The sequence below is a fragment of the Salmo salar genome, chromosome 01 (genome assembly GCF_965601325.2).
Source record: "Salmo salar chromosome 01, fSalSal1, whole genome shotgun sequence".
Classification (NCBI taxonomy): Eukaryota; Metazoa; Chordata; class Actinopteri; order Salmoniformes; family Salmonidae; genus Salmo; species Salmo salar.
The window spans coordinates 159,518,589-159,546,083 of NC_138291.1; the positions used below are offsets into that span (position 1 = coordinate 159,518,589).

At 43.5% G+C, this 27,495-nt stretch overlaps 1 protein-coding gene across 2 annotated transcripts; it reads left to right on the forward strand.

Moving 5' to 3' along the window:
- The first annotated feature begins 144 nt into the window (after positions 1 to 144).
- On the forward strand, positions 145 to 21,201 carry LOC106567778 (uncharacterized). 2 transcript variants are annotated; one of them, XM_014137509.3, is made up of 10 exons: positions 145 to 566; positions 1,204 to 1,597; positions 2,041 to 2,101; positions 3,113 to 3,427; positions 8,010 to 9,987; positions 10,134 to 10,190; positions 10,410 to 10,614; positions 14,540 to 14,673; positions 14,792 to 14,863; positions 17,572 to 21,201. In XM_014137509.3, exons 2-10 carry the CDS (start codon positions 1,223 to 1,225, stop codon positions 17,840 to 17,842), a joined length of 3,468 nt encoding a protein of 1,155 aa, XP_013992984.3. In that variant the 5' UTR covers positions 145 to 566; positions 1,204 to 1,222; the 3' UTR covers positions 17,843 to 21,201. The 2 variants fall into 2 exon arrangements, with proteins under 2 accessions (XP_013992984.3, XP_013992993.3); XM_014137518.3 differs by having other exon boundaries at positions 10,413 to 10,614.
- Positions 21,202 to 27,495: the final 6,294 nt, after the last annotated feature.

The following is a 27,495-nucleotide window of genomic DNA, read 5'->3' on the forward strand; positions in this document are numbered from 1 at the left end:
CTAAAACGTATATGTTGTAAATATTACGTCATGCAAACAAGGCCTATACTGTACATTATTTTGGTAACCCATAATGCAGTTTCTCATCGATGCACCAATGGGAGGAGAAGAGTGCTCGAGCCGGTTGGTCTGTGCCAATGGCTGAGTCCTTCAAAAGGAAGTAGACTACGATCCAATCTGGCCAATTGTCTCGCCCTGATCCAAGAGCGAGATTCATTTAGTTATTTGTTCGTAAACAAATCTGTATTTCTTGCAAAAAAACATTGCCATGTTAGGATGGAACTATTTTGCAAATATACGGTTAGCTAGATATTAAAGAGACATATTGCCATCTCTGTATACTTGCTTACAAAGTGGGTAGGTTCTGAAATGTAATGCTAAACTGCCTTTTCGCCTTCCCATCAAGAGCCGCTTTCCACCGGAAGCGCAGTTGAAATAGAAATCATTAGTACGGGACGTCTGGATGGAACATCAAACTGGAATTATATCTAGGAGTTTGTAGGGCACGTCTTGGGGCAAGTTTGGTAAAGCCACATATCCACAGTGGGCGCAGAGCTCTGGTCGAGGTATGTATGTTATCACAATTGTCTAAACCTACCAGCTAAAATTCTTCAACAAAGCGCGAGTCGTGTAGTACGGGCCCTTCGACGTTTTGATCGCAGTGGCTAGCTACATTATAAAAGATGTAGACAGTCGTGCTATTGTAGAGAGTATTGGGAATCCAGGCAGGCAGTGAGCGAGTGATTTACGCTTGATCAGTGTTTTCAAAATTGAGTCTTCAATAGACTCGCTGTTATGTTTGTCTGTTTTGGTCATGCTAGTAGTAGATTCGATCTGTCAAACCACAGAAGATAGCTCGTACGTGTAGTGAGCCAGTTTACTTGTAGCAGTCGGGGATTATGCGTGGGGTTAGGTAACGATGGCTAGATTAACTAAATGTATCACACTGCTGAGTAATAATAGAGAATTGATTTGGTATTCGCCTCAAGGTTGCATGCAAGCATTAGATTGAAATATGTTTATTTTAGACATTTTTTAAATGTAGATTTGTGTATTAAATGTAGTTGATTATCCAGCTATCATAAGGTCTTATATTCAATCAATGGGCATCTCTTCGTTAATCAACCATGTTGTATTGGCAATACAATTATCTGAACTGGAATCTGACCCAGGAACCCCTCTTTTCCCCTCTCTGCTCTGCAGGCCCTTCAGCCCATGTGTGATGATGTTGTCATCTGTTCCGGCTGATCCAAGAGGTGGTCAGCAGCTGCCCGGCTCCACGTCGGTGGGTCCATGCCCTTCTCTCTCCCAGCTGTACCATGAACAACTGGCCACAGGGTGCAGAGAGACTAGCAAGGACCAGAGGAATGCTGCGGAGGGTGGAGGACCTCTGGTGACCGTGACAATGTCTCACAGACCGGCAGAAAGCAGAGCTAGAGATGGTAGTTTTGGGATGGACTCTGGTGTGAGAGAGAGACAGACCCCGGCAGAGCACAGGCAGAGGGATTTGGGCTCAGTCTCCAGTTTGAGAGGTCCTGTCTATGGGACTGTAGGCTCTTCCGATTTCAGAAGAACAGAGACACAAGTGTCAGACCAGGTGGGGAATGTGTGGTGGTGTTAGTGCAGCGATCACCAACTAGATTCAGTCGTAGGACTATTTTATTATTTTTTTGTCTTGAGTGGGGGCGGCCGTAACATAATTACAAATAATTTTTAGACTGCATATTAACCGCAATCTGTTTGACTAAAACATAATAATTTCGAACCTTGTTTACATTTGTGTATGATCACGTGTCTCTATTATGCGTGGGAATACTTGGCAACATATTTATTAAATTGAAGTCACTTGGAGCTGATTTCCTGGTGTTTTTACAGTCTTATGTCCAACAATAAAAATGCCCCGCAAAAAAATGTGAAGGGCCAAATATAACTTGGGCCGCCAGTTGGGGAACCCTGTCGTAGAGTATGCTTATGTTTCTGCATGTGTATCCAATGTCTGTGTATTGGATCGTGTGTAAACTTGTGCGTGGTCATTTTCAGGTCCAAGGCACTCAAAGACCCGGCAACAAAGGCAATGTCTGGGTTCATCCAAAACAACTAGGTAATGTACAGTTGTTGTTATCAGTTTGTTGTGCATAGAAACTAAGGGGGTGCCAACCTGGCCATACTCGTGATCGTATCTGTAAATTGACAGTTGATAGCCGAATTGGATCGGAAGATACTCATGTTCAGAGAACACGGAAGTGTTGTAATATGCCTAGGTATTTTGTCAACATTTACTTATCTGTCTACAAGTTTATAGACCGAATAAGCTTCATATTAGGCATAGCGCTCGAAGGTGTGTGTCTGTCCTTAACTTGCAGCGGGCAGACATTTGCAGTCACTCAGTAAGAATGCGCCTCGGGGCCTCTCGAGTGGCGCAGTGGTCTGAGGCACAGCATCGCAGTTCTAGCTATGCCAGTCGAGATTCTTTGTTCGAGTCCAGGCTCTGTTGCAGCAGACCGCGACCGGGAGACCCATGAGGCGGCACACAATTGGCCCAGCGTCGTCCGGTTTAGGGGAGGGTTTGGCCGGCAGGGATGTCCTTGTCCCATCGCTCACTAGCGACTCCTCCTGTGGTGGACCGGGCGCAGTGCATGCTGTTTCCTCCAACACGTTGGTGCGGCTGGCTCCCGGGTTAAATGTGCATTGTGTCAAGAGGAAGTGCGGCTTGGTTGGGTTCTGTTTCGGAGGACGCAGGCTCTCGACCTTTGCCTCTCCCGAGTCCATACGGGAGTTGCAGCGATGAGACAAGACTGTAACTACCAATTGCATACCACGAAATTTGTGAGAAAAAGGGGTAAAAAAAAATTAAAAGAATGCGCTTCGGCATTTTATATTTACCTACCCCTTCCCTGCTTGTTAGATGGGCTATATCTTGCTAGCAAACGTCCTCACCATTTGATATATCATAGTAGTAGGCTAACAGGAGGCAGCAGCAATCTAAATGATCAGACTGAAACGTGAGGAGAAGTGATCGGGGGAAATTATGAAAGTGTTCTTCAGCTACCCAAACCTGACAATCAAACTCCCCAGTTCCAACTCACCCTCTCTGTGACTGTTCTGTGCACAGAGCCTACCTCCCCTCCTCCGCCTCAGGTGTGTCCCTCTGATCCTACTCCCCCGGCTGGCCCTACGGGAGAGCAGCTGGGGACCCTGAAGCGCTGCCTGGAAGCCCACCAGGCAGAGATGAAGCGGCTGCTGACAGGCTCCCTCGGCTCCCTGTGCCAGCGTCTGGAGGTGGTGGAGAGGAGGATGGAGCAGCTCTGTGAGCAGGGCACCACACATGGCAACAGCCTGGCTCTGCTCATGACCCAGGTGGGCCAGCTGGCAAGAGGGATGACTGCTGCTGTCACCAAACAGGGCCTGTCACCTCTCCATGGTCTGGGTGAGTTGAAGTTGACGCACTAAAGATTAGAAGGCACCATGCTGAAATGTGTGTGCATGCCTCCCTGTTACATTTTATTAAGTCATTTAAAAAAGGAGTAAAGTTTAATGTTTTTAAGACTGAGTGTGGATTATATACAGTTGAAGTCAGAAGTTTACATACACTTAGGTTGGAGACATTGAAACTCGTTTTTCAACCACTCCACAAATTTCTTGTTAATTAACGAACTATAGTTTTGGCAAGTCGGTTAGGACACCTACTTTGTGCATGACACAAGTTATTTTTCCAACAACTGTTTAGACAGATTATTTCACTTATAGTTCACTGAATCACAATTCCAGTGGGTCAGAAGTTTATATACACTAAGTTGACTGTGCCTTTTAAACAGCTTGGAAAATTCCATAAAATGATGGCATGACTTTAGAAGCTTCTGATAGGCTAATTGACATCATTTGAGTCAATTGGAGGTGTACCTGTGGATGTATTTCAAGGCCTACCTTCAAACTCGGTGCCTCTTTGCTTGACATCATGGGAAAATCAAAAGAAATCAGCCAAGACCCCAGAAAAACAATTGTAGACCTCCACAAGTCTGGTTCATCCTTGGGAGCAATTTCCAAACGCCTGAAGGTACCACGTTCATCTGTACAAGCAATAACACGCAAGTATAAACACCATGGGACCATGCAGCCGTCATACTGCTCAGGAAGGAGACGCTTTCTGTCTCCTAGAGATGAACGTACTTTGGTGCGAAAAGTGCAAATCAATCCCAGAACAGCAAAGGACCGTGAAGATGCTGGAGGAAACAGGTACAAAAGTATCTATACCCACAGTAAAACGAGTCCTATATCGACAAAACTTAAAAGGCCACTCAGTAAGGAAGAAGCAACTGCTCCAAAACCGCCATAAAAAAGCCAGACTATGGTTTGCAACTGCACATGGGGACAAAGATTGTACTTTTTGGAGAAATGTCCTCTGGTCTGATGAAACAAAAATATAACTTGTTGGCCATAATGACCATCATTATGTTTGGAGGAAAAAGGAGGAGGCTTGCAAGCCGAAGAACACCATCCCACGGGGGTGGCAGCATCATGTTGTGGAGGTGCTTTTCTGCAGGAGGGACTGGTGTACTTCACAAAATAGATGGCATCATGAGGAAGGAAAATTATGTGGATATATTGAAGCAACATCTCCAGACATCAGGCAGGAAGTTAAAGCTTGGTTGCAAATTGGTCTTCCAAATGGACAATGACCCCAAGCATACTTCCAAAGTTGTGGCAAAATGGCTTAAGGACAACACAGTCAATTTATTGGAGTGGCCATCACAAAGCCCTGACCTCAATCCTATAGAAGATTTGTGGGCAAAACTGAAAAAGCGTGTGCGAGAAAGGAGGCCTACAAACCTGACTCAGTTACACCATCTCTTTCAGGAGGAATGGGCCAAAATTCACCCAACTTATTGTGTGAAGCTTGTGGAAGGCTACCTGAAATGTTTGACCCAAGCTAAACAATTTAAAGGCAATGTTACCAAATACTAATTAGCATATGTAAACCTCTGACCTCCTGGGAATGTGATGAAAGAAATATATAAGCTTAAATAAATCATTCTCTCTACTATTATTCTGACATTTCACATTCTTAAAATAAAGTCAGGAATTGTGAAAAACTGAGTTTAAATATAATTGGCTAAGGTGTATGTAAACTTCCGACTTCAACTGTATATATATATATACATACACTCTTACCGTTCAACATTTTGGGGTCACTTAGAAATGTCCTTTTGTCCATTTTAAAATAACATATTGATCAGAAATGCAGTGTAGACATTGTTAATGACGATTTTAGCTGGAAACGGCTGATTTTTCATGGAATATCTACATAGGCGTACAGAGGCCCATTATCAGCCACCATCACTCCTGTGTTCCAATGGCACGTTGTGTTAGGTAATCCAAGTTTATCATTTTAAAAGGCTAATTGATCATCAGAAAGCCCTTTTGAAATTATGTTAGCGCAGATTTAAAAAAGCAATACATCTGGCCTCCTATAGACTAGTTGCATATCTGGAGCATCAGCATTTGTGGGTTCGATTACAGGCTCAAAATGGCCAGAAACAAATAACTTTCTTCTGAAACTCGTCAGTCTACTTTTGTTCTGAGAATTGAAGGCTATTCCATGCGAGAAATTGCCAAGAAACGGAAGATCTCGTACAACGCTATGTACTACTCCCTTCACAGAACAGCGCAAACTGTCTCTAACCGGAATAGAAAGAGGAATGGGAGGTACTGGTGGACAACTGAGCAAGATGACCAGTACATTATGACCAGTACATTAGTGTCTAGTTTGAGAAACGGACGCCTCACAAGTCCTCAACTGGCACCTTCATTAAATAGTACCCGCAAAACACCAGTCTCAACATCAACAGTGAAGAGGCAACTCCGGGATGCTGGTCTTCTAGGCAGAGTTCCTCTGTCCAGTGTCTGTGTTCTTTTTTGATGTTGAGACTGGTGTTTTGCAGGTACTACACTGCTCAAAAAAATAAAGGGAACACTTAAACAACACAATGTAACTCCAAGTCAATCACACTTCTGTGAAATCAAACTGTCCACTTAGGAAGCAACACTGATTGACAATACATTTCACATGCTGTTATGCAAATGAAATAGACAACAGGTGGAAATTATAGGCAATTAGCAAGACACCCCCAATAAAGGAGTGGTTCTGCAGGTGGTGACCACAGACCACTTCTCAGTTCCAATGCGTCCTGGCTGATGTTTTGGTCACTTCTGAATGCTGGCGGTGCTTTCACTCTAGTGGTGGCATGAGACGGAGTCTACAACCCACACAAGTGGCTCAGGTAGTGCAGCTCATCCAGGATGGCACATCAATGCGAGCTGTGGCAAGAAGGTTTGCTGTGTCTGTCAGCGTAGTGTCCAGAGCATGGAGGCGCTACCAGGAGACAGGCCAGTACATCAGGAGACGTGGAGGAGGCCGTAGGAGGGCAACAACCCAGCAGCAGGACCGCTACCTCCGCCTTTGTGCAAGGAGGAGCAGGAGGAGCACTGCCAGAGCCCTGCAAAATGACCTCCAGCAGGCCACAAATGTGCATGTGTCTGCTCAAACGGTCAGAAACAGACTCCATGAGGGTGGTATGAGGGCCCGACGTCCACAGGTGGGGGTTGTGCTTACAGCCTAACACCGTGCAGGACGTTTGGCATTTGCCAGAGAACACCAAGATTGGCAAATTTGCCACTGGCACCCTGTGCTCTTCAGATGAAAGCAGGTTCACACTGAGCACATGTGACAGTGTCTGGAGACGCCGTGGAGAACGTTCTGCTGCCTGCAACATCCTCCAGCATGACCGGTTTGGCGGTGGGTCAGTCATGGTGTGGGGTGGCATTTCTTTGGGGGGCCGCACAGCCCTCCATGTGCTCGCCAGAGGTAGCCTGACTGCCATTAGGTACCGAGATGAGATCCTCAGACCCCTTGTGAGACCATATGCTGGTGCGGTTGGCCCTGGGTTCCTCCTAATGCAAGACAATGCTAGACCTCATGTGGCTGGAGTGTGTCAGCAGTTCCTGCAAGAGGAAGGCATTGATGCTATGGACTGGCCCGCCCATTCCCCAGACCTGAATCCAATTGAGCACATCTGGGACATCATGTCTCGCTCCATCCACCAACGCCACGTTGCACCACAGACTGTCCAGGAGTTGGCGGCTGCTTTAGTCCAGGTCTGGGAGGAGATCCCTCAGGAGACCATCCACCACCTCATCAGGAGCATGCCCAGGCGTTGTAGGGAGGTCATACAGGCCACGTGGAGGCCACACACACTACTGAGCCTCATTTTGACTTGTTTTAAGGACATTACATCAAAGTTGGATTAGCCTGTAGTGTGGTTTTCCACTTTAATTTTGAGTGTGACTCCAAATCCAGACCTCCATGGGTTGATAAATTGGATTTCCATTTATTATTTTTGTGTGATTTTGTTGTCAGCACATTCAACTATGTAAAGATAAAAGTATTTAATAAGATTATTTCATTCATTCAGATCTAGAATGTGTTATTTTAGTGTTCCCTTTATTTTTTTGAGCAGTGTATTTAAGGAAGCTGCCAGTTTCAGAAGAAGGTTCTTTGTTTCTGGCCATTTTGAGCCTGTAATCAAACCCACAAATGCTGATGCTCTAGATACTCAACTTGTCTAAAGAATGCCAGTTTTATTGCTTCTTTAATCAGAACAGTTTTCAGCTGTGCTAACATAATTGCAAATGGGGTTTCTAATGATCAATTGACCTTTTTAAAATGATAAACTTGGATTCGCTAACACAACATGCCATTGAAAAACAGGAGTGAAGGTTGCTGATAATGGGCCTCTGTAGGTATTCCATAAAAAATATCTGTTTCCAGCTACAATTGTTAATGTTGTAAATGACTGTCTGCGCTGTATTTTTAATGGACAAGAAATGTGCTTTTCTTTCAAAAACAAGGACATTTCTAAGTGACCCCAAACATGGGGGCCACGGGCTGCCAGTGTTTAACTACTTGATTGAAGATTATTTTGTTGGTAAGTAATGTTTCTTGTGTTGTACAGGAAAGGAACCAAGAGTGCTGAAAGAAGAGGACTTCACCAAGTTGTTACCACACAGTCCTAACCCTTCGTGCTCCTCAGGAACAGACTTAGACAAGGGGAGCGTCACTGGATGTCAATGGATGATGACGACAACATTTTCACCCGGCCACAGTCCGGCCCCGAGCAGTGACCACAAAGAGGGGTTAGGTGGGAAAATGAAAAGAACAGAGTCAGGCCGGTCCGTATCCTCCATGGGACAAGCTGCCTCTAAGGGGGTCACTGAGGGGTGCATACAAGGGAACTACTCCCCTGTGTCGGACTTTGAAGATATGGACATGGAGCTGGCGGCCGAGAAGGGGCAGGACGCTCTTAACTGGTTGGTCAATTCTGCCCTGGCAGACACAGAGTCTAGTGACAGCCAGGAAGTGCCCCTTCCATCCCCTTCTCAGAAGGCACAATCTGGGAACAGGAGAGAGAGTATGGAGACACATCCACACTCTCCTCATGTACACTTCCCCACTGAATCCCAAGGCCAGTCCAAAAGCACTGAGGTCCATAAGTGTCCAGTTACGGGTAAGGGTAGGACTATGGCTGCATTTCCTGAGGGGGTCCAGTTGAGCCCTATAGGAGCTTGCTCTCTGTCGCCACATTCCGTTAAAGTCGTAGAGTCATCTAGGTCCGAGCACACGGGAAGAATAGCTCCTGCTTCAACTAATGTCCAACTTAGGATCACCAGCCCACCTCGCACAGACCACACGGCCTACACTCAGTCCTCCAAAGAGGCAGAGAAAGACCGGAAGCCTGAGAGGAAGAGGCGGAACAAGAGGGAAGCGAAGGCACACTCGGTCGGTGAGTTTACCTCTACCGCCACTATGTCCGTCAAGAGTAGCTTCTCTGCTCAGATACAGGACCGACCACAGGTTGGTGTGGGCAGGGAGACAGCCGAGGAGAGGCAGCAGACTCAACAACACAAGCAGTTTGTAGAGAGTATGAGGGTATCATATGGTGGGCGAGAAAATCAGACTCTAAACTTTACCATACCTCCTCATCAGCAACACAATCCGTTGTCCCACTCCCAGCTGAAGTCTCCAGATGGAGCATCATCACTATCAGGTTCAGTCTTTGCACCCTCTTCCTGGTCCCCTCTGCCCTCCCCACCCATGTCTGGCTACGTGGACCCTCAGAAGGGCAAACAAGCCACGGATCGATCCTTCCACTCTTCCAGCCCCTCTCTAGACTCCTCCGTAGTCTCCAAGCTCTCTTCTCCCCGAAATGGCTCTTCTAAATCTCTCATGGTTGGTGTTAGATCCATCCACCCCCAAGGCCAGGCCCTCCTACTCCAGCTGTCGAACACAGCCAGCCAGCTCGTACCTTCCAGCCCTTCCCCGGAGCTCCCCTCACCCCCGGATGGTGGTCAAAGCAGATGGGGGAACCTCCCGTGCTTCTTCAACTCCAAGCTGAAGAACCACTGGAATAAGGACCGGTCCTCCTGTAAAAAGCGGGCCCTGAAAGGCGTTCGCAGCACTAGTGGCGCTCTAGCCATGTCTCTCCCGGAGCTGGAGGAGGAGACGTCGCAGCACCACTGGCAGCCCCTGGTGATTCTGGGCAACCCAGTCTTGCCTCTGTCCCCCCTGCAACTAGGGCCCCTAGCCCAGACCTTCTCCTCCTTCTGCTGTAGCAGCAAGGCCCTGGACAGAGACGCTTCTACCCTGCAGCACGGCCTCTTCCATGCCACAGGCCAGTTCCCCATGTCCCTCTTCAGCCAGATGGGCTTCTCCAAGTTCTCTAAGGCGGGTCTGAGCACCGTGCTGGCTGCATCCTCCCCCGTCTCCTTCCGCCTCTGGTTCAGACATAAGCGCCCCATGCCCCTCATGAGGTTGTCGGCCACAGCGGTGGAGACGGTGATGTGTCAGTTTATAGAGTCACAGAAGTACATGTATCCTCCCCTGCCTCCCCTCAAGGACTACACAGGCCCTCCTGGCCTGGACAATGACCACAGGTCAGTATTGATAGGCATTTTCATGTGCTAATGGCTTATGAAAATGGCTCTGTTAATAAAGAGAATAAAGATTTACTTATTATAGTGAACATTTGAAGATATTCTGCTGATTTCTTGTTTGCTTGCTTGTTGGTTTGTAATTGCAGTTATGCTCAATCATGCAGTCAAGAAGCTACCTCTGTCAGAATGTCTAGCACAGCAAGGTGAGCAGACGGCTAGACGTGGCACTATTAAATGTCCATGAAATGCAAATGCAATGTACTAATTGATTGGCAAACGAATATGGGCTGGCTACATTACTATGTTACTGCTGTTGTCAGTGGCATCTCAAAGGATAAACAGCATGTATAAGTGATGCACAACCTATGCCTATTATTGAATATCATCATGAACTATGCGTCTCCATCCTGTTTTTTGCCCAGCAGTACGTCTCTCACCTTCTCACCAACACGGCGACGATGGGTCAGACTCTCCCCAGAGCGGGCCCTTTCCAGCCCCAAGACCAGTCATAGCCACAGCCCCAAGACCCTGCGTCTGGATAACCAGCCCGAGCCTGTGCCCAGCTTTGCCATCGTCAGTGCCAACGTCAAATACCCTGGTCTGCGTGGCCGCAGCCCATCCAGAGAGGTGAGCCTGGCATGTACAGTAACTGTCTTAGAATGGACTTTGATTGACTAGACAGGGATGGGCAACTTTGATAGGTGTGGGGGCCACACTCCTCATGAGGGGCTGCATTTGCTCGCGGGTGTCTCTCACTCTGCATGGCATGCACATGCTGGCCAATCACAAGCGTCCCTGGTTAGAGCGCACATTTAGATGCTGGTGAGGAGAGAAAGGGCTTCACCAAAGACAGTACAGTATAACGTTTAGCAACTCTGTGGCTTTACCTCAGTGTGTCCGGTGCTGCTAGTGCTAACAAGAATGTAAATTTGGTGCCAAAGAAGGGCGCATCTTCAGTGCTATGGCAGTATTTCGGTACAGGCAAACCTCAAAAACTGTCTGAGTTGTCTTGACAATTGATTTAATAATTTGAAGAATAACCATCCACTACTTTACGATGATTGAATAGTAAAAAAAAGCACCCAACAGCAGCAAAGCCCCTCAGCCACAACCACACATTGGTTGCTGATGTGTTTTCAAGTGTAACACCCTACAAAAAAACACACCGCAGCCGCATAGAAGTCAGAGGCTATCAGATAGCCAAAGACATGGTTCTTATTTACACAGTCAGCAAAGATGGCTTCAAGAAGATGATAAACAAGCTGGATAGGAGATATACATATTTCTCCCAAATCACCATCCCAACACTGTATAACAAAATTAAGGGATGAGTTGAAACATGTCACATTGAATGACTGGACCAGACGCCAATGTTTTGGACACAGACTGCACCTTGCAATCAGTAGGCTATGCGTTTTAAGTCACTTTTACTTATAATAATGATTCAGCCTATTTATACATAATTACGCAATCATAAGCTTCATATTCCATCTGCAGCCCACGGCTGCTTGAATAAATAATTAACTTAGGTTATTTAAGAACTCGTAAGTCGCTCTGGATAAGAGCGTCTGCTAAATGACTAAAATGTAAAAAAAAAAAAATGTAAATGTAAATAGGAACTCATAATGTTATTCATGAATGAATCAATAATATATTTTGACTTGTTAATATGTAGGCGTTATAATCCTATCTGTTATCATATGTAGCCTATAACAATGGTGGGAAAGATGAGTTTCATTTGGTTTTGTGTTCAGTTAGCACAGTGTGTTAATTCACATGATCTCATGTTAGAAGTGACGTTCTCTACCCTGACAGTTGTTTTAACTTGGTAATTCCATCACACATGGTTTTCACCCACGTGTTGCAATTCATAATAGCAATTGCAATATCTGGCCCAAGAAATCGCAATGATATATTTTGTCCAAATTGTGCAGCCCTAGAGAATAAAAAAAATTACATTTTAAAGCAAGTTTGCTGCAATTCTACACATTTTGCCATGGGGCAGAGAGAAGATTTAGCGATTTTAAAAAATAAAATAAAAAAATGTATAACTAATTTCATGCAATTCTACTCATTTTACCATAGGGCGGAGAGGAAAAATAGCTGTTTTACAGCCAATTTCCTGCAATTCTACACACTTTGTCATAAGGTGGGGGAGAAATGTTTGCAGTTTTTAATGTTATCTGAGTGAGACTAACTAAAAATTATAATTGCGGACGATATTGCCACTCTTATTTGCCATATCTGCAATTTAAGCCTACTAGAAAGTGTATGCCCTCAGGCTTGGAGGGAAGCAAAAGTCATTCCGCTACCTAAGCCCCCTTTACTGGCTCAAATAGCCGACCAATCGGCCTATTACCAACCCTTAGTAAAGTCAGTTAAGGCAAGTCAGTTAAGAACAAATTCTTATTTACAATGACGGCCTACCCTGGCCAAACCCGGACGACACTGGGCCAATTGTGCGCCGCCCTATGGATCTCCCAAACACGGCCGGATGTGATTCAGTCTGGATTCGAACCAGGGACTGTAGTGATGCCTCTTGCACTGAGATGCAGTGCCTTAGACCGCTGTGTCACTTGGGAGCCCACATGTTAGGGATGTAACGATTCACCATTCATCAATACCCAACGGTCTTCGGTTCAAATGTTTAAGATATAAACCCTAACCGATCCAAATTAAGCATGCATCAGCCAGAAAACCCATTCAAAAGTTACCAATCTCTGTTTTTGTTTTTTTTACTTTATTCTGAAAATACCTCATCTGTTGTGACTGAATTGGTGCGTCCTTTCCTTCAGTTCAGTTTTGGGCTTCCGAGTTGCGCAGCGATATAAGGCACTGCGTCTCAGTGCTAGAGGCGTCACTACAGACACCCTGGTTCAAATCCAGGCTGTATCACAACCGGCTGTGATTGGGTGTCCAATAGGGCGGCACACAATTGGCCCAGCGTCATCCAGGTTTGGCCGGTGTAGGCCATCATTGTAAATAAGAATTTGTTCTTAACTGACTTGCCTAGTTAAATAAAACAATGAATGTAATTTGATTGCCTCAACTAATTGTAACTCAACTAAATGTTACCAATTGCGTTTTACCGGAGTGGTTGCAACTCCCATCCAACAGCTGATTGGGGTTTTCAATCATTCAGATTTTGTTTAGGTTCACTATAAGAAATGGTTTTGGTAGTTTTTGCTTTAAACAGTCAGTGTATTTGGTCATTGTTACATGAACAGGGTCATTTCATAAGTGACAGCAATACTTTTTTGGAGCTGTGCATGGTCACATTCATTGGTTGGAGTGGGAGAAACTCTCCTTAAAATTCCAAACGTTCTAAACCATTTGCTTTTGAGACTGGGTAAAATCCAAAGCTGCAGTATACTAATTGGCTAAATGCCATTCTAATTTCTAAAGATTAGTATTGTCATAGTGTCAACTCAACATTTTATCTGCAAAAATGACAAATTGGTGATTTTCAGATAAAAAGTAGGGGGACAAAAAGCATAGGTACCTGAGCTGCCCTATGGTTCAGCTCAGGTACCTACACACACCATTGACATTGAGGAACACACACACACTGAGTGCCACTCAGCTTAGAGAAGTCATCTCAGACAGATCCAGCTGAGGCCCAGCTCCTGAGCTCCCATCAGCAGCAGATATAAATGGAAAATAAATGTGTTCATGCAAAAAAATGCATGTAATTGTATCGAATTGATCCAAATCACATAAATTCATTCCCCTAATCAAACCAAATCGCACCGAATTGATCCAAATGAAAATGTTTTGTATCGGAGCCCATATATCTAGATGCATATGAAAGAGAAGCACATCCCTAGACACCATCCTTCTACAAGAATTTCCAGAATTTTGTGTTTTGTTGATGGTGGTGGAAAACACTGTCTCAGGCGCCGTTCCAGAATCTCCCATAAGTGTTCATTTGGGTTGAAATCTGCTGACTGAGACAGCCATGGCATATGGTTATCATCGTTTTCATTCTCATCAAACCATTCAATGACCATTCGTGCCCCGTGGATGGGGGCATTGTCAACCTATGGGGGCCAAAATAATGGCCCGCCCAGAATTTGTTGTTGATTAATTAACTCAGGAACCACACCTGTGTGGAAGCACCTGCTTTCAATATACTTTGTATCCCTCATTTACTCAAGTGTTTCCTTTATTTTGTCAGTTACCTGTAGGTGTGGATCTGATTCTGAATAATCCTTACAATTTATAGGGATCACGCACAACAAATGTTCCACCGGATTTGAACAATTTAGCTAATTCTTAGTTGCAGTCGCTGCAGTCTAGTCCTGGACCTAAGGGGGCTGATGAATGTTGTGTGACAGTGGGAACACCATTTTGGTGATGACTGAGGATGCTCATTTGATCCACGGAGTGACTTTTGTATTTTATTCCCTGTGAACATCATTGATTTTTCCATTGTCTGAACACAAACTCTTGCAATCCAGCTGGTTGTACCTCTCCCTTTGCCATATTATTAAAATGCAATTCTTTTCTGGTTCTGTGATCTTGCTCACTTTTTCTTTCTTTTGTTCTGTAGGGTGGTCTGTATGATGCGAGTGTGGGAACCCAGCCATGCCAGCGCTCCAAGAGGGTTTCCCAGATCCGCATTCGGAAGACTGTTCCCAAACCAGACAACAACCTCACTCCCATGGGCCTGCCCAAACCAAAGAGGTAAGTTAAAAACTCACAAACTAACAAAACAATGGGATTATTGAAATACCACGGCTCATGTGATCACACAGAGTGCCAACTGTGCTTTACATGTTTGTTTTGGCGTACATCCCATCAGACTGAAGAAGAAGGAGTTCAGCTTGGAAGAGATTTACACCAACAAGAATTATAAATCACCCACTCCCAACAGGTCAGCCATAATTTTTATTATTCAAACTGTACCTCAAGTTGGAGAACATGACAATTGACAATATATTGAAACCGCTTGTTGTTAGTCAATAGGCTGTTAAAATAGGCATAGGGCAATTCCAAGGTAACGGAATTACGCTGAGGCTCAGATTTTTCACTTTAAAATGTATGCCAAACAAAAACCATTGATTTCAAAGTTTAACAAACCATACACCTCTATGCACAATGACTACTTTGACCAATTTACACACTAAATAAAAACATTAACTGTAAAAAACTGTGCAGATACAAAGTTTGGTAACAGTTACTGTAAAATTTCTAAGTTTTATTCCGTTACCAAACTTTGTATCTCTACAGTTATTCCTGGAAATGTGTTTTTGTAACATTTTCTGGGGAAATTGTTAAAAGTAGTCCTTATACGTAGTTGTATGGTTTATTCAACTTTGATTTCAATGGTTTTTGTTTGGTATACATTTTAATGTGAAAAATCTTAATCTCAGTGTAATTTCCCCTTTTAATATGGTTTATCATTTTGTTTATTATATGGTATTGCTGAGCGGTTTAACTGACACTTCTGTTATAATTTTTTTTTGAAACAACTCATTGACCAATGTCGGTTCAGTTATTTGAATTCCATTTCGGTCAGTTTTTTGTTGTTGTGAGCTTGTAGTTTAGCGCAGAAAACACGGTCATTAACTACAATGACCATAAACCATTATGCGTCTACTTGCCCGGTCTGTGTAGCTTTTACACATGTTATGTAAAAGAGACAGAAAAATGTCATCAAGAGGAGAGCAGTTGCTTAGCGAGGTATCTCTACCTGAAAATACATGATCTTAGTGATTGCTAGTTGGTATTCAGCAGTCATAACAGTATGCCTTATTTACTTTGAAGAACTTCTACATTTACATTTACGTCATTTAGCAGACGCTCTTATCCAGAGCGACTTACAAATTGCTGCATTCACCTTATGATATCCAGTGGAACAACCACTTTACAAGAGTGCATCTAAATCTTTTTTTTGGGGGGGGTAGGGGGGGTGGTTAGAAGGATTACTATATCCTATCCTAGGTATTCCTTAAAGAGGTGGGGTTTCAGGTGTCTCCGGAAGGTGGTGATTGACTCCGCTGTCCTGGCGTCGTGAGGGAGCTTGTTCCACCATTGGGGTGCCAGGGCAGCGAACAGTTTTGACTGGGCTGAGCGGGAACTGTGCTTCCGCAGAGGTAGGGAGGCCAGAGGTGGATGAACGCAGTGCCCTTGTTTGGGTGTAGGGCCTGATCAGAGCCTGAAGGTACGGAGGTGCCGTTCCCCTCACAGCTCCGTAGGCAAGCACCATGGTCTTGTAGCAGATGCGAGCTTCAACTGGAAGCCAGTGGAGTGTGCGGAGGCGCGGGGTGACCTTGAGAGAACTTGGGAAGGTTGAACACCAGACGGGCTGCGGCGTTCTGGATGAGTTGTAGGGGTTTAATGGCACAGGCAGGGAGCCCCGCCAACAGGGAGTTGCAGTAATCCAGACGGGAGATGACAAGTGCCTGGATTAGGACCTGCGCCGCTTCCTGTGTAAGGCAGGGTCGTACTCTGCGAATGTTGTAGAGCATGAACCTACAGGATCGGGTCACCGCCTTGATGTTAGCGGAGAACGACAGGGTGTTGTCCAGGGTCACGCTGAGGCTCTTAGCACTCTGGGAGGAGGACACAATGGAGTTGTCCACCGTGATGGCGAGATCATGGAAAGGGCAGTCCTTCCCCGGGAGGAAGAGCAGCTCCGTCTTGCCGAGGTTCAGCTTGAGGTGGTGATCCGTCATCCACACTGATATGTCTGCCAGACATGCAGAGATGCGATTCGCCACCTGGTTATCAGAAGGGGGAAAGGAGAAGATGAATTGTGTGTCGTCTGCGTAGCAATGATAGGAGAGACCATGTGAGGATATGACAGAGCCAAGTGACTTGGTGTATAGCGAGAATAGGAGAGGGCCTAGAACTGAGCCCTGGGGACACCAGTGGTGAGAGCACGTGGTGCGGAGACGGATTCTCGCCACGCCACCTGGTAGGAGCGACCTGTCAGGTAGGACGCAATCCAAGAGTGAGCCGCGCCGGAGATACCCAACTCTGACAAAATAGTGATTTTGTCAGACAGCATAGACAGCAGCTCTATAGAGATGAGATGACTTATAATGAAATAATAACTAAAACAAAAGTAATATACACAACTGAAATAGTTTTTTTAAATTATGATTTAAGTGATGAGCAGTAATGGGCAGTCACTACCATCATGGAACTTTTATTCATTGTTTTATTCTGTGTTAATGCATTCAACATGCATAGTGCATTTAATATATATTTTTTTTAAATAACCGGAATCGAAAACAGTAATTTATTTTTTAATAATCGAAACTGAACCGACCTCAAAAAAGCACTAATCGCTCAGCACTAGTGTATATTGTTTAGCATATGGTTTAGCATATGGTTTAGCATATGGTTTAGCATATGGTTTAGCATATGGTTTAGCATATTGTTTAGTATATGGTTTAGCATATTGTTTAGCATGTGGTTTAGCATGTGGTTTAGTATATTGTTTAGCATATGGTTTAGCATGTGGTTTAGCATGTGGTTTAGTATATTGTTTAGCATATGGTTTAGCATGTGGTTTAGCATGTGGTTTAGTATATTGTTTAGCATATGGTTTAGCATATTGTTTTCCCATACCAGGAGCCTGGAGACTATCTTCGAGGAGCCCAAGGAGAAGAACGGTTCGCTGGTCTGCATTGGCCACCAGAAGAGGAAGCGTGTACTGGACTTCCCCGACTTCACACTGCCGCGCAAACGCAAAGTCCGGGCCAACATGGCGCCCCTGCGCGTAAAGGGCCCCAGGGGGCGTGGTCGGCGGGGGAGGCCTGACGATGCCGACCTGGATGTCATGCTCATCGAGAGGCTAAGCGAGCTGGAAGACTTCTTCACCCGCCAAGGCCTGGAGGACTGAGCAGCCCCACAATACCCTCTATTTCACATCTAAATACACTCTCACAAATGGTACCCTATTCATCGTAGTGCTCTACTTTTGACCCAAGCCCTTCAGGTCAAAGTAGCACATTATAGAGCGAACAAGTTATCATTTGTGACATGCTACACACATACATTGCACACAGTTCATCATTCTCAGTTTTTGGACAGCTTGTTTTGTAAATTGATTGGGCTTATGAAACCGGATTTTAATAATTAGAGCATGTAAAGAGATTTCTATGATCGTGTTAGGTTTTGCTACTTCGGGGCCCCTGAAATGCCCATTCAGATGATTTGTTTTAGAACTGGCAGACTTTGAAGTGGTAGAAATAATCAACTTATTGTGTGCCTTTTATGGAAATTTAAACTCAATCCAGCAAAGAGGATTTTATGATAGATAATGAATAGTGGTTGAACAATGACTGACTTTTTTTGTTCTTAGGAACTATAATTGAAACTGTGATAACAGAATTTTGGGCGCTCATACTTGGATGTGTGCGTTCGTTCACACATGCACACACTCATGGAACTTTCACATGTGAACACATGGACGGCAAGTTTGACAACCCATACCTGAGCACTTTCCTTCTTACCTCATTCAGATTTCTCAACTCATTCATTAAAATGTTGTTTTGAACGGGACCTTGTGGGGACACAATTGTTTCTGACAGAGCCAACGGTATATGTGCAGCTTTACTCCCCTGATGACAGCCTCACTGCTAGCCTGGCCTTAGGAATGGAGGTAACTGACCACCAGTAGCACCTTGGATTGGTGCCCCATGTTTCTCTCTACCTCCTCATGCATTGTTGGGAAAGATGCTACATGTGGGGGCATCAGTTCAGTACATCCCCCTGATAACCCGACTGGGATCTAGATGAGGATTTTCCCATCCTGAATCATAGTGAAACAATATGTATATTTTGCAGTATTTGTAAAGAAAAGGAAAAGTCCATGGTTAACAGTCTTTTTCACCTGATGTGCATCATCTGGTCCATCATCTGATGTGCGAACACGATTCGATACTTATGTGAAAATGTGAATTTCCTATAGATGGTATATTATCTCTACTTCAGTGTTGAGGACCTAGATCAGGACTGGGCAAACTATGAGCCCATTCAATCTGGCCCACAGGAGGTTTGAGTAATACAAGTTTAAAATAAAAATGATTTTGGGTTAGATAAAATACTCACGGCCACTCTTGATTGTTTAAATCTAGATGGAATGTAGAAATTATAATGGGCCTATATATTTCCAAATAACTGCAGTTTTTCTGTCCCCCAAAAATCTGTGCGGCCCTCCATTGAATTTCGAAATCCCGCCAAAAAGTTTGCCTTTCCCTGACCTAGCTACACAGTCGTACTACGAGGACCTTTTGGGTCGAAAGGCCTCAAGGTTTAAGTCCCTTGGCTCACTGTAAAGGACTAAGTATCCATGGAAATGGTCATTCGGTAGAAATGTACCTTATCTTTGATCACAAACTGGATTGTTTTTTTTGTTTTTGTGCGGTTCCTTCCTGTGGATTGGTTTTCCTTTTTGCTGCATCATTTTTCTTTGGACATATGAAATATGCAACATCTTTGTTTTTGGATTTATTTTGTAGGCAGCCCCTTTTTTGTTTAAACTGTCGTAGACTTCAAACTCCTCTGCATATGGACTCTTGACACCCTTGACCGTGTCTGTCTCCCAGTATTCTAATGCTGGATGGTCACAGGTTAGGGTTATTCAATTGTCTGGCTGTGATATGGCCTCATCTTCTAATAGCTGCTGAACATTTCTAGGGACAGGATTTTTCCTGAACATGTTTCCTGGAAAAACTCTGGGCCCTAGTTATCTCAATTGCATACTCCTTGTGTCCTCTCTGCTTGTCTCCTTCTCAAAACCCATTGGATGAGAAAGCCAGAGGTCCCTTCCCTCTGACCTCCAATGGGTTTTAAGAAGGAGACGACGTGAGGAGTTTTCAATTGAGATCTTCCCACAGAATCTTTCAGGTGGTCACATGGTCAGGAAAAACTCCTGGCTCCTACCATTTTCCAAGGATAAGAATGTGTTTGAGGATTACAAGTAATGTGCACTGAGTGGTCCCGTGCTTGGATAAGTGAGTGTGGGCTGCGTGTCTGTAGATATTTTCCTAATTCCTATTGCTGCTAAACCGCCTACCTAGTATATTATATTGCAAAATGTATATTATAGATGTTGTGTTAAAGTTCAGAATGGATTATTATAATTTTTTTACATGTGATCCATAAAATCCACATCAGTCCATGCCACATGATGTTGAGCAAAATATGGATCAGTAACTGGTCTGTCTTAAAACAGCATTTACCCATCTTCTCTTTGTGTGTGCAGTAATCTTTCATGTAAAAGTTAAATCAGGCCTGTAAATAGGTTCATTAACAACTCTGATGCCTTAGATTGGAAGACCTAGCTTGGTTGCCCGATCTGTTTCTACTTCAGCTTACACTTCTAGCATTGTCATACCAAACAGCCTGTCCTTATTGCAATTTCATTTTTACATTGAACAATGACTGTGGGGATAAGTTTCTGCTTTAACAAAATCCTTATCTGGGAACCAGCAATGAAATAGTTGTAGTATTCAGTTCATTACCATAATTCTCATCATGCATTATTTTTAAATCATGACAGTTTTTTGTGGAACACTCATTTGAAGTGAATACTTTGTCTATCTGTGGTCAATCATCATTACATATCAGATAGGTCTTTGTTTGGAATCAAGTGGAAACATTCAGCTCAGCATCAGCACACATTGACATAATCCTTTCATGAATTGTTCAGCACAATTTTTCTAGTGTCATTACGTGACAGTGATTTAATGGGGTTTGCATTTAACACCCAAGTATTCCACTGTTCAAACTTCTCCATAACTTATACAGTGTTCTGCCATTATAAAAACAAATCTGGAGTTTTTGGGGGTTTTTTGTCATTAATTTTCTCTTGTATTTTTGTGTATGGTTACTTTCTAAGAGAGCCTTCATGTGGATTGCAATTTTTGTTTATATACTCCTCCACTGCCCTGGACCTATTTGCCAGTAGCATTGCTGGTGTGGCAGAAGTCTGCACATATTTACTCCCAAAGAGCCAGACCCTGTGAAGTGTTCGAGTGCCCCTTCTCTTCCTCACTCTGACCTCTGCTCTTGAGGCCAGAGACTGAATGGTAGAAAAATGTGACAAAGTTATTGGTGAGTGATGTGAAATATATTTTTTCTTTTAATTTGACTATAACAGGATTCTTTAGTTTACACTGGCGTGTAGTGAAAAACGTGACACATTTTGGGATCCCCCATGTCTGAAAATAAAACTTTACATTGCTTTTTAAAAAATGGTATTCCTTATTTCATCCTATGTTAAAAGTGATGGGCACTTACCGTAGACATGCATCTCACAGACCAACACTAAAGGTTAGAATTGTCAATCATTTTAATTGTAATATATATTTTACGAATAAAATGGTGTTTAAAGTGTATTTGTGTCATTTCTTTAATTAGTTGGCTGTGCAAACTGATATACTTGTTTGGCTGAAATAACCATCTTTCCTTTTGAGAAATCTGGAAGTGAAACTGACACCATGTAGGTGTAACAGTACAGCTTCCGTCCCTCTCCTCTCCCCTACCAGGGCTCGAACCAGGGACCTTCTGTACACATTGACAACAGCCACCCTCGAAGCATCGTTACCCATCGCTCCACAAAAGCCGCGCACCCTGCTAACTAACTAGCAATTTCACACCGGTTACATAGGGTAAACAGTCTATGGACAAGGTATGACAGCAATCCATGCTTTGGTTTTGTTTACCTGGCCTCTGTTACAACTTGAAATTATAACTTTTAGCATGTGTGGCACAAATCCAATGTAAGTCAATGGTACCTATACTGAACAAAAATATAAACGCAACAATTTTACTCCGTTAAAGTTCATATTAGGCCCTAATATATGAATTTCACATGAATAGGCAGGGGCGTAGCCATGGATGAGCCTGGGAGGGCATAGGCCCATCCACTGGGGAGCCAGTCAGAATGAGTTTTCCCCCACAGAAGGGTGTTATTACAGACAGAAATATTCCTTAGTTTCATCAGCTGTCTGGGTGGCTGGTCTCAGACGATTCTGCAATGGGAAGAAGCTGGATATGGAGGTCCTGGGCTGGCATGGTTACATGTGGTCTGCGGTTGTGAGGCCGGTTGGACGTACTGCCAAATTCTCTAAAATGACGGAGGCGGTTTATGGTAGAGAAATTAACATTCAATTATCTGGCCAACAGCTCTGGTGGACATTCCATCAGTCAGCATGCCAATTGCGCGCACTCCCTCAAAACTAGAGACATCTGTGACAAAACTGCATATTTTAGAGTGGTCTTTTATTGTCCCCAGCCCAAGGTGCTCCTGTGTAATGATAATGCTGTTTAAACTGATTCTTGATATGCCACACCTGTCAGATGGATGGATTATTTTGGCAAAGGAGAAATTCTCACTAACAGGGATATAAAAAATTTGTGCACAACATTTGAGAGAGAAAAAAGTTTTTTGTGCATATAGAAAATGTTGTTATTTTATTTCAGCTCATGAAACAATGGACCAACACTTTACGTTTCTATTTATGTTCAGTATATATTTGCGTGTTCGCGCTTCATGTCCAAGTCGGGATATTCACCAATGCTGGAAGTGGGGCCGAGCATAAAGGTTTGGGAATCACAGATCTAGAGTGTTAGTTTATTTCAAGTAGTATATTAACAGCCTACACAATAAATAACTTATTGTTACTATACTACTTGAAATAAAATCATGGCAGAGAAAACATTGGCCAAACTGGGAATACAGCTCCCATGTTGAAGCACTTAAAGTTGGTAAGCACCGCCGTACAAGTAAAACACCAACGCAATGGTGCACCTTCATGTCATGCTTCCCGAGGACAGTGATGTTAGCTAATTGGCATGTCACGGTGACATCCTTTTATTTATTTTATTTAACCAGGCAAGTCCATTAATTAAGAACTAATTCTTATTTACATGACGGCCTACCAGAAGGCAAAATGCCTCCTGCGGGGACGGGGGCTGGGATTAAAAATAAAAACAAAACACACATCACGACATGAAGAGAGACCTAAGAAGACAACATAGCATGACAGCAACACATGAAAACACAGCATGGTAGCAACACAACATAGTACAAACATTATTGGGCACAGACAACAGCTCAAAGGTGCAAGAAGGAAGAGACACCAATACATCACACAAAGCAGCCACAACTGTCAGTAAGAGTGTCCATGATTGAGTCTTTGAATGAAGAGATGGAGACAAAACAGTTTGAGTGTTTTTTGCAGCTCATCCCAGTCGCTAGCTGCAGCGAACTGAAAAGATGAGCGACCCAGGGATGTGTGTGCTTTGGGGACCTTTAACAGAATGTGACTGGCAGAACGGGTACAGACAACACAGTGGAGGATGAGGGCTGCAGTAGGTATCTCAGATAAGGGGGAGTGAGGCCTAAGAGGGTTTTATAAATAAGCATCAATTTAACCTTAGCTTGCATCCTTATGACGTATACTTATGAATACTAACTGTCATCACAGATGAATGAGCAAACCAATATACAGTCTATAGTTTAAAGTATATTTTCTACCATCGCCAAAGGACCTAACTCTAGGAAGCTATCGCCATAGCAACGGAATACGCCAGGAAGTCCAAACTCTCGCGGTATTTCAATGGTAAATCTCGCCACAACCCATACTCAAATATAGAACAATGAGACAAGATATTTATCCGGATGGGACCAAAAGTGGGAGAGGATAGAGGGAGATGGATTTTTCCCGACATTCTGCAAATTTTCCCATCGATTAAACATTTGATCTGAATACAGTTTTCTGTTTCGAAAACTAAAATACGTTACGAGTAGAGTGGACTGAGTTTTGTAGACTTTACCCTTTGTCAAAGTTTCAAAAAATGTCGTTGTTTAGAAGGAATGCAAGGGTGAATTGAGAAATTGCACACGCGCACTTCACAGAGTATGCGTTCCCCTAACGGAAATATGCAAATACATGCAAAAAAAAACCAATAGGCTCTCACTAGCTAGTGCTTGGCTCTGCCCACCTCCTTGCTTGTTCTGCCCACTATGATTAATTTGCTCCCATAGGAAACAACAGGCTGTGGTCTATCTTGGGTTAGTTATACAAATATTTGCCATACTCTTTGGCACAATCAGACAAAGTGTTATAGTATCACAATCCATTAGGTGGCGACAAAGACCTCCAGCTAGGATTAATATTCGTCTTGTGAAGACGAAGAAGCTTTCCTCAATACCGAGTTCTGATTGGTTATTTACACGAGCGTTCTACACACTCACAAGATGGCAGCGTCCTTAGGAAAGTTGCGCTGTAATCAGCTGCCACTGACAGCGAGGAAAATTGGCAGGTTATGTTGTAATTTGCTTGTGAAAGTTTATTTGACATAATTATGTTGCTATTCCAATGCATGGTGGCTACACACCATTGGAAGAGTCATAATATAATTGTGTTGATGGGAGAAAATGAACACCGGTTTGCTCATTTCATAAGTTCTTGCGGCTAACATTAGCCACCTAGCTCTTATGATGCAAATGTCTTGTCACTCGTGTCAAGAACATTTTATATCTAACGATACTACTAGTCAGTAATATATGTGTTGTAAACCCCCCCAACAATGTTATGATTCTGCATTGTGACAGTGCCACTAACAGTTTAGTGGTTTGGCGACCATGCTGGCAGGAAAAAGATGAAAGTACTCTTGGCGCAAAAATGTGAACTGTTGGAAGAGCATGGTGTTTGTAACACCAGGGGTAGTCGATTTGATTCCCGGGACCACCCATACGTAGACATCCTGCTTCGATGTAGGCCGTCATTGTTCTTAATGGGATCCGCCCCTTTTTTTTTTATGTTCACAGAAAAATGACATACCCAAATCTAACTGCCTGTAGCTCAGGACCTGATGCAAGGATATGCATATTCTTGATACCATTTGAAAGGAAACACTTTGAAGTTTTCGGAAATGTGAAAATAATGTAGGAGAATATAACACATTAGATCTGGTAAAAGATAATGCAAAGGGAAAAAAACGTGTTTTGTTGTTGTTGTACCATCTTTGAAATGTAAGAAGCCATAATGCATTATTCCAGCCCAGGTGCAATTTAGACTTTGGCCACTAGATGGCAGCAATGCGCAACGTTTTAGACTGATCCAATGAACCATTGCATTTCTGTTCAAAATGTGGTATCAAGACTGCCCAAATGTACCTAATTGTTTTTTGATACATTTTCAAGTACATAATTGTGCACTGCCCTCAAACAATAGCATGGTATTCTTTCACTGTATTAGCTACTGTAAATTGGACAGTGCAGTTAGATTAACAAGAATGTAAGCTTTCTGCCCATATCAGATATGTCTATGTTCTGGGATTTTATTTGGTTTCTTACAACCTCATGCTAATCACATTAGTCTATGTTAGCTCAACTGTCTCGCGGCGGGGACACCGATCCTGACTTGCCTAGTTAAATAAAGGTTACACACACACCACACCGACCAAAAAGTGATTTTGTTGGCATTTACGTATGTCCCCATTACCAGTAAAACATAATCAGAACCTATTTCTTTCACTTACATTTACATTACATTTAAGTCATTTAGCAGACGCTCTTATCCAGAGCGACTTACAAATTGGTGGATTCACCTTATGATATCCAGTGGAACAACCACTTTACAATAGTGCATCTAAATCTTTTAAGGGGGGGGGGCTGTTTCGTTGTTCATTTGTTTAGTCTTTTTATTCTCAACCAGGATTTCGTCATACATGTCAAGCAGTGAAGTTTCAGCTCTGTCTCTCCGTGGCCTCTCTTCCTCGGTGCTCACTGTCACTGTGTCCGTTTCCATCTTGTCCAGCTGTGTATGTAACATTTCACGTAAACTCTGTTTTTTGTCGAAGCATCGAAGTAGCGGTCCTTGTACATAGCATGAGCATGGTGGCGACACAGTAAAGAGAGAATGCCACCGAATCGCTTGTTCATAGCCTGTGTTGGCAGTTTTGAGGAGCAGGCGTTTCAATGCCATGACAGAGGGTATCACGTCTGCTGCAGGCGCAGTTGATGAGCTTATTTCTCGAGTCAGTTGTTCGCATGGAGCTAGCTAGTGTTTTCATGTTTCCAAATTTAAAAAATGGCAGCAGCGGTATGACAACCAGTACATTCATGAGCATGCAATACGACTTTCCTCAGTACGAAATCCTCAACGACCCACTGTGCTGTCAGACTCAGCATGCTCATTGGGGCTGATATCGCTGTCAGTCGTGAAGTTAATAGCAGTGACGCTATTACTGTGTAACTCCGGTAGGGCAACATCTGAAAAATAGCACACTTGGTAGTGTGTACCAGTGCTTAACCAGTTGGCGAAAACCAACATCACCCATGACAGAGAACGGTTTATTGTCAAGGGAAATTAATTCCATTATCTTGGCTTTAATGGATTTCGCCTTTGAGTTGTTTCGCTGAAATGTTCTTACTCTTTCAAATGACTGCTCGACTTGTTGACTGCTCGATCCACACAGCAGACATTGTGGGCTAGGTTAGGAATGCTGTGTAGCGCTACATGTTACGTGGCATCATTACGTCATGTACCTACATTTATATAGGTATGCACGTCAGTTTTGACATCGGTTTTGCACATTGGCGTTAAACTAGACATCGGGCCGATGTTGTCATTTTTAGCTAATATCGTCCGATTCCGATATATTCACCAATATATTGTGCATCTCCAATCTCAACATCAACTGTTCAAAGGAGACTGCGTGAATCAGACCTTTATGGTCAAATTGCTGCAAAGAAACCACTACTAAAGGACACCAATAAGAAGAGACTTGCTTGGACCAAGAAACATGAGCAATGGACATTCAACCAGTGGAAATCTGTCCTTTGGTCTGATGAGTCCAAATTTGAGATTTCTGTTTCCAACCGCTGTGTCTTTGTGAGACGCAGAGCATGTGAGCGGATGATCTCCGCATGTGTGATTCCCACCGTGAAGCATGGAGGAGGAGGTGTGATGGTGTGGGGGTGCTTTGCTGGTGACACTGTGATTTATTTAGAATTCATTGCACACTTAAAACCAGCATGGCTACCACAGCATTCTGCAGTGATATCCCATCTGGTTTGCGCTTAGTGGGACTATCGTTTGTTTTTCAACAATGACTCAACACCCCTCCAGGCTGTGTAAGGATTATTTGACCAAGCAGAGTGATGGAGTGCTGCATCAGATGACCTGGCTTCCACAATCATCTGACTTCAACCCAGTTGAGATGGTTTGGGTTGTGTTGGACCGCAGAATGAATGAAAAGCAGCCAACAAGTGCTCAGCATATGTGGGAACTCCTTCAAGACAGTTGAAAAATCATTCCTCATGAAGCTGGTTGAGGGAATGCCAAGAGTGCAAAGCTGTCAAGGCAAAGGGTGGTTACTTAGAAAAATCTAAAATATTTTGATTTGTTGAACACTACATGAATTTGTTTTTTACTACATGATTCCATATGTGTTATTCTACAATGTAGAAAATAGTAAAAAAATTAAGAAAAACCTTTGAGTAGGTGTCCAACCTTTTGACTGGTACTGTATATT

Bases quoted from the DNA above. Each gene is read 5' to 3' on its own strand.
- LOC106567778 (XM_014137509.3), top strand. From the start codon at position 1,223: ATGATGTTGTCATCTGTTCCGGCTGATCCAAGAGGTGGTCAGCAGCTG. The intron at 3,428-8,009 runs GTGAGTTGAAGT...TGTGTTGTACAG, and splicing joins GTCACCTCTCCATGGTCTGG to GAAAGGAACCAAGAGTGCTG. The intron at 10,191-10,409 runs GTGAGCAGACGG...TTTTTTGCCCAG, and splicing joins AGAATGTCTAGCACAGCAAG to CAGTACGTCTCTCACCTTCT.